General features: G+C 48.0%; 1 protein-coding gene across 1 annotated transcript; it reads left to right on the top strand.

Annotated features, from left to right (window-relative positions):
• The first annotated feature begins 201 nt into the window (after positions 1 to 201).
• On the top strand, positions 202 to 6,289 carry LOC135705543 (uncharacterized). The gene is made up of 3 exons (XM_065227315.1): positions 202 to 3,634; positions 5,048 to 5,233; positions 6,033 to 6,289. The coding sequence occupies exons 1-3, from the start codon at positions 202 to 204 to the stop codon at positions 6,287 to 6,289; spliced, it is 3,876 nt and encodes a 1,291-aa protein (XP_065083387.1).
• Positions 6,290 to 7,851: the final 1,562 nt, after the last annotated feature.

Raw genomic sequence — 7,851 nt, 5'->3', positions numbered from 1 at the left:
CAAGGTCAACACGTTTGCGTTTCTTGACGACGGGTCATCAGTGACTTTAGTGGAACGCACAGTTGCTGATTCTCTAGGTCTGGACGGGCAAACGGAGCCACTTTGCATCCAGTGGACTAGCGGCATAAACAAGAAGATATCGGACGCGCGTATGGTACAGATGGAGATTTCCGCACAGAGCAATCCCTGAACTACGATGAGATGACAAACCAATACAAACACCTGAGGAAGTTGCCTGTACAGAGCTTCAAGTCTACTACTCCAGGGATACTGATTGGGCTCAACAATTCGCATCTCCTTGCCACGCTGAAGCTGCGAGAAGGTCGTCCACAAGAACCTATGGCATCAAAGACTCGTATTGGCTGGGCCGTATATGGAAGCATACAAGGGGGAGAACAGCTGAAACACCGGCAGATGCATATTTGCGCTCATGCTGCGACCGCTGATCTACACGAATATGTTCGGGAGTTCTTTTCGCTAGAGAGCCTCGGGATTGCGTTGGCACCTAATTTGGAAGGAGTTGAAGCGGAACGGGCCCGGAAGATATTGAAAGAGACTACAGCAAGGACTGAGAGCGGAAAGTTCGAAACAGGGTTGTTGTGGAAACACGACTATATCGAGCTACCGGACAGCTGGCCTATGGCAGAAAAGCGTTTAAGATGTCTGGAGAAACGGCTACAGAAGCATCCAGCATTGTACGATACTGTACGCTGGCAGATAGCAGAATTCTTGTCTAAAGGATATGTGCACGAGTCAACCGAGGACGAGTTGAATGGCTTCGACCTACGACGTACGTGGTACTTGCCTCTCGGTATCGTGGTGAATCCACACAAACCCGGCAAGGTTCGTCTCATCTGGGATGCGGCGGCTAAAGTCGAGGGCATTTCACTAAATGACCAGCTATTGAAAGGCCCGGACCTTCTGACTTCACTGTTGGCTGTTCTATTTCAGTTCCGTGAACGCGAAGTAGCAATATCGGCGGATATCATGGAGATGTTCCTCCAGATTCTTATCCGCGCTGTCGACCGCAGTGCTCTACTGTTTTTGTGGCGGGATTCTCCGGAGCTGCCTATCAAGATAATGGTAACCGACGTGGCCATATTCGGAGCGACCTGCTCACCCGTTCAATCGCAGTTCGTAAAGAACCTAAATGCAGCAGAACACGGGGAGCTGTATCCAAGAGCGGCCTCGGCGATACAAAACAAGCATTACGTCGATGACTACCTCGACAGCGTCGACACGATCGAAGAAGCGGTTCAACTAGCAAGCGAAGTGGCAGCGATTCATGGGAAGGCTGATTTCTTTATCCGGAACTGGACATCAAACAGCGTGGAAGTCCTCGAGCGCATCGGAGAAGCCAATCCTGCTGCGGTTAAGCGATTTGCGGTGGGTAAAGATTGTAGGTTTGAGCGGTTGCTAGGGATGATTTGGTCTCCAGAAGAAGATGTATTCTCCTTTGGTCTGCACTTTCGTGAGGAACTACGGCAGCTCATAGACGGTGAAGTTATTCCGACTAAACGGGAGCTACTGAGCGTTGTGATGAGTCTCTACGATCCCCTCGGTTTGATTGCAGCTTTCATTATCCACGGTAAAGTTCTGGTGCAAGATACGTGGAGAGAAAACATCGGCTGGGATGAAAAGGTTTCATCTGATATATTCTGCCGCTGGAATCAGTGGTTGATAGCTCTACGAGAGATGACTAAGGTGAAGATCAGTCGTTGCTATTTTCCAGGATACATGCCAGCCAGCTACGAGTCGCTCCAACTCCACATCTTCGTCGATGCGAGCGATAAGGCCATTGCTGCGGTGGCATACTTCCGAATCGTCGACAGGGGAGAAGTTCGATGTACCCTTGTCTCATCGAAGACCAAAGTAGCACCCCTGCAAACACTTTCGATGCCGCGACTAGAGCTAATGGCGGCCTTAATAGGAGCTCGTCTGAGACAAGCCATCATAGATAATCATTCCGTGAAGATAACTCGCACCTTTTTCTGGAGTGATTCTACAACAGTAATTGCTTGGATAAAGTCGGATTCACGTCGCTACCGCCAATTTGTCGCTTTTAGAGTCAACGAAATTCTTAGTTTGTCTACGGTGGATGAATGGAATTGGATAGGAACGAAAACCAACGTAGCTGACGAAGCAACAAAGTGGGGAAAAGGGCCATCAACCGAAATCGAAAGCCGGTGGTATCGCGGACCTGCATTCCTGTACGACCAAGCCGGGGAGTGGTTAGAAGAAAACGTGGAAGATACAAACGAAGAACTTCGACCAGCTTTCGTCTGTCCGCATTTCATCGTCAAGCCAACAGTTGAATTTGAACGGTTCTCTAAGTTCGAGCGTTTGAAGCGATGCATTGCGTATGTCCATCGATTCCTGGACAACCTACGTCGAGCGTCCACGGGTAGTGTTCGAGTTACAGCGAAAGAATTAAGCCGAGAGGAATTGCAAAAGGCGGAGTGCAGTTTGTGGATACTGGTACAGTCGGACGCATATCCTGATGAGGTGGCAACGATGAAACGTAGCAGAGAACCCGAGAACGAAGTAAAGAAACTGGAGCGTTCGAGTAAAATTGCGAAGCTGTCGCCGATGATGGATGAGCACGGAATCCTTCGAGTAGATAGTCGGATCGGTGCAGCAGAGTATTTGCCGTACGATGCAAGATACCCGATCATCCTACCACATGATCATCGTGTGGTGATGCTACTGCTGGATTGGTATCATCGTGACTTTCGTCATGCCAACGATGAAACAGTGGTGAACGAAATTCGCCAAAGATTTTGCATATCTCAGTTGAGAACACGCGTACGCCTGACGAAGACTCGCTGCATGTGGTGTCGAGTGTACAAGTCCGTTCCAGTGGCACCGAAGATGGGACCGCTACCAACGGTAAGATTAACGCCGCATGTACGTGCCTTCACTTTCATCGGGGTCGATTATTTCGGGCCGTACTTGGTAAAAATTGGTCGGAGCGTAGCTAAACGTTGGGGTGTGGTATTCACGTGCTTGACTATTAGAGCCATACACATCGAGGTAGCAAGCAGCCTGTCATCCGATTCGTGCAAAAAAGCAATGCGCAGGTTCATTGCGCGACGTGGAGCCCCTCAAGAGATCTACTCCGACAACGGTACCAATTTTGTCGGGGTCAGCCGGGAGCTGAAAAGGGAAATCGAGGGAATCAATGCGAAGTTAAGCAGTACCTTCACGGACACCTATACGCAGTGGAGGTTCAACCCACCCTCAGCACCACACATGGGAGGCTGCTGGGAACGGATGGTTCGGTCCATCAAGTCAGCTTTGGTCATGGTTCCCACGGAACGTAAGCTGGATGACGAATCGCTGGTGACAGTCTTTGCAGAAGCGGAAACAATGATCAACTCTCGGCCTTTGACCTTCGTTTCGCTGCAGACGTCAGACCAGGAAGCGATAACCCCAAATCACTTCCTGCTGTTAAGTTCAACTGGAGTACAACAACCGATAAAGCAGCCTGTAAGCGAAGGAGAGTCATTGCGGAGCAGTTGGAACATGATGCAGCACACATTGGATAGGATCTGGCAAAGGTGGATCACCGAGTATCTGCCGACGATAACAAGGAGGACCAAGCGGTTCCAAAATGTGCGACCAGTCAAAGAGGGTGAGTTGGTAGTCATAGCGGATGAGAAGGTCAGGAATAGGTGGTTGAGAGGTCGGGTAGTGCGTACGTTTCCTGGAAAGGATGGGACCGTGCGACAAGCTGAGGTAGTGACTTCGGGTGGTACACTACGGAGACCAGTCATTAAGCTTGCACTACTAGATGTGGAACCGGAAGATGACGCCAAAGCAGAAACTGAGGCGACATGAGGGGGAGGATGTTACGTGCAAGCCCCTCGTATGCAAGTGAGCCACTGCGGTAACCAACGCCTCGCAGATGACCGCGGTGACGTTTAGATGACAGCCATGTCATGTCATGAAGATGTAGCGATGACAGACTGATGATTAGGTGATAGTATAATAAAAGTTTACATTTCGTAAAGAGTGAATGCTATTCCACAATTAGTTCTTTGTAAGATTTTTCCGTATTTATACTTTACTTAAAATTAACTTAACTATTGGAATTGCAGTATTTATACCTAAGTCTACTTATAAAAATAATATTTGTTCGCTTAAAACTAAGCGGAGACTAAAATGTAAGTGGATTTAAATTACAACTATTGTTCTTAAACTAACCTAATAAAAATTGCAGCTTGAGCAACAACTACTACAACACAAAAAAAGAGTTGTGCTACAAGACTCCGAACTAAAGCGAACAGATTGTGTGAATTTTGCCAAGAATGTGAGAATCAATCTGACTCGCTAGGCCTGTCAAATTTAAAAATACAAACATGCATTCCGATGCAGTGGACTATTAGTTTTTGGATTTCGGAATCAAAACAGATTTTATTTTGCTGTGGCTAGCTGTGCACACGCTGAGTTGATAGAAAGAAGATTGATGGTGATTCTGAAGATTTCCTGCAAAAAGATGATGCACGATGCAAGTAGATGCGAGAAATGAAAGAGATATGTTCTTAGATTGATTCGCTAGTGTGAGACTTTTCGAGCATCTAAAATTGAGATTTAGATTTCGGTGGCTGGTTGCTTTTGCGGTAAAAGTTCCTGTCGGCTTGCATGATTGCCTTGTTGAGGCTCCGGCACCATGAGTCCCTGGGTCTGGCTCTGCTGCGATGTCCTGCTGGATTCCAATCGCAATCATCCGAAATTCGAAAGCATATTGTTAAATCGAGCAATGCAATAATCATTCGAAGTATTGCTGATGTTTTCGTTCAGTGTACGTTCTCAAATTTATTGACAATCAGCAATGGAGCTCAGCTCACTTCGTTGCTGCTACACCACATAAGAGTGGCCCAAAATTATCATCATGAAATTGTCACTGGTGCTCGTTTGAGAACTTGTTGCTGGATCCATATATTTAAAAATACAAGCCCTCATTTCAAGAGATACACTGTGAGTACCTTTCTAATACTCTTACGTTCAACATTGCGGTGCTGGGTCTTTTTTCGACCATTTTTAGCCCTGCTGTTTGCGAAGCATCCCAAAGAGCGATTGAAGATGAAGGACGTCAAAAGAAGAAATGCCGTCGAAGGCATTAATCGATTGGCCCAGTTTCTCGCCGACTACGTTCCCGAGCTGCCTCAAAACCTGCAGAAGGAATACGAAAACCTGGCTGACTCCGAAGAATTTGGAGCTGAGCGCACTGGTAGAAGATGTGTATTTTAGAGGGAAGTTAGGACTAGCCTCGAAATTGCCGTATCCGACAGTTCCTGTTGTTGCTGGACCCTCTATCGCACCTGTTGCTTGTGGGCAGGATTGGCCCACACAGAGTTCGATTTAAGCACAAGGAATTCGTCACAGCGTAAGAAATAACGTGAAATATACTTTTACTGATTACGATGAACGTGTTATTTATTGCGACGTTAGAAAAACAAGAAAGGTTAATGCAGAAGGTGGTACACTTTCTCTTCGTTGTTTTGACAGCTTCAGTTCAGTGGCTCAGCGCCCCTGTTGTAACTTTAAACGCTCAACACTCCTCCTCGCTGATCCACTGACCCCTTCTTCTTCTCAAGTCAGCTTCACAAGTCCGAGTTCGGCTGCAAACTGCTGCATCTTCAATTGTCCCAACGGCTTGGTGAAAACATCAGCAACCATTCTTTCCGTAGGACAATATCCCTACTGAATCAATCCCTTAGCGCACAGATCCTTCGCATGATGGTGCCTAGTATCGATATGCTTGCTACGCTTATTCTGCCGCTCCAACGAAACGAAGTCAATGCAGCTACGGTTATCCTCATTGATCAACGTTGGCTGCTTCTGATCCTCTTCTAGCTCACGAAGTAGTCGGCGCAGCCATACTGCCTCTTGTGCCGCCTCCGAGAGTGTGACATATTCAGCTTCATAGAACACAGTTCTGCTTCCTGCTTGACCAGCTATCCGTTGCTCCACTCAGCATGAAAGCAAATCCGCTGGTAGAATACCGGTCCGAAACATCTCTGGGACAGTCTGCATCACTGTATCCAACCAGTTTCAAACCATCTTCCTGTTCAACTCCAAGTCGCAATACCAAATCTTCAGTACCGATCAGGAATCGGACAACTCGCTTCAGCTCTATCCAATCCCGCTGCGTCGGACGGCTGCAACTCCGACTGAGAATCGACACGGCTGCTGCAATGTCAGGTCTTGTGTTCGTGGCCACGTACAACAGCGCACCAACGAGACTGTGGTATTGTACGTTGTCAGCAAGTGGCTCACCATCTGACTGTTTCATATATCCAGTGTCCATTGGATATTTCGATCCTTTGGCTTTATCAAGCCCGTAACGGTTGGCGATTTCCCTAATGAAAAACTTCTGGCTGAGCGAATAGAATCCATCACTGTGCTTTTGGACCTTTGTACCCAGGAATTGGCTTATCTCTCCCAACGACGAGATTTCGAAATGTTTCCACAGCTCTTGCTCCAGCAAATCCATCTGACGCAGACCACAACCATGTCGTCGACGTAGATGAGCAAGTACATCCACTCACCGTTAGCCAACCGCTTTGAGAACAGACAAGCATCCGATTCTGACTGATGGAACCCCAAATCCAGAAGCACTTTCTTAACCTCGTGTTCCACACACGGGCTGCTTGTTTTAGCCCGTACAGGCTTCGATTCAGCTTGCATACCAACTCCTCATTTCCCAGCTCCGTGTATCCCGGGGGTTGACGCATATAAATGTCCTCACTTAATGCTCCATTCAGTTACTTATTCTTCACGTCGATGTGACGAACTTGCAGCTTCCTATGACCCGCCACTGTCAGCAGTACTCTGAATGTTGATTGCATAGCGACTGGCGCGAACACCTCGCTGAAGTCCATGCTGTATCGCTGCGCAAATCCTTGGGCAACAAGCCTTGCCTTATATCGCACCACTTTTCCAGCGGAGTCCTTGTTCTTCTTGAAGACCCACTTCGAGCCTATCGCCTGTCGACCAACTGGTAACGGCACCAACGACCACGTATTGTTGGATAACAGTGAGTCGAATTCTTCGTTCATCGCCTTGATCCATTTATCGCTGTTAACACTGCTCACCACTTCGTGGTGGTTCTTCGGTTCCCGATCATCCACGTTGGCGATTCCGACGACGAAATCTTCAAACCTTGCTGGTTACACTCCTGCATTTTCTCGCAGCGGTCTACTCAGACCGACTTGATCATCGTTTTCTTCCTCAGCATCGGAATAACCGGAAAAACCACTGCATTCTTCTTCTTCTTCCTCAGGAAAATCTTTGAAATCCGATTCATCATCAATGCTCTCGTTAGCCACAGACTGCAATTCAACCAGCATCGGACGTACCGTCCGTTTCTCTGGAACTGCTTCTTCCTTCCGATTCAACAGTCTCTTGCGGCCTGTTCCGGGCGACTGGTCCTTCAGTGCTTCACTTGGCGGCTCCTCCTGAATTTCTGAACCGAGTTCCAGGAACCTGGCATCCCGACTGATGACAATTTTGTTCGTCTTCTTATCCAAGAACCGATAGGCCTTTGATCCACAAGCATAACCGACGAAGATGAGCTTTTCCGCCCGGTTTTCCAGCTTGCCTTGCTTCGTGTCCGGAATGTAAACAAACGCTTCACATCCGAACACTTTCAGGTGGCTAAGATTGGGTTTTTCTCCACACCATAGTTCCATGGGCGTCTTGTGCACCGACCGTGTGGGTAAACGATTCTGGATATACGCAGCTGCTGCTATTGCCTCTCCCCAATACCACTTGTCTAGTCCGGCATCGAGAAGCATGCATACCGCCATCTCCTGCAGGTAGTGGTTTCGCCGCTCCGCCACACCA

The sequence above is a fragment of the Ochlerotatus camptorhynchus genome, unplaced genomic scaffold (genome assembly GCF_037179485.1).
Source record: "Ochlerotatus camptorhynchus isolate MF236.1 unplaced genomic scaffold, CSIRO-AGI_Acam_v1.1 ptg000268l, whole genome shotgun sequence".
Taxonomy (NCBI): domain Eukaryota; kingdom Metazoa; phylum Arthropoda; class Insecta; order Diptera; family Culicidae; genus Ochlerotatus; species Ochlerotatus camptorhynchus.
This window is presented reverse-complemented; position numbering and strand designations above follow the sequence as displayed.

Coding starts and splice junctions, on each gene's coding strand:
- LOC135705543 (XM_065227315.1), top strand. CDS start 202: ATGACAAACCAATACAAACACCTGAGGAAGTTGCCTGTACAGAGCTTC. Junction 3,635..5,047: donor TGTGCGACCAGTCAAAGAGG/GTGAGTTGGTAG, acceptor GACCATTTTTAG/CCCTGCTGTTTGCGAAGCAT. Junction 5,234..6,032: donor ATTTGGAGCTGAGCGCACTG/GTAGAAGATGTG, acceptor TCTCTGGGACAG/TCTGCATCACTGTATCCAAC.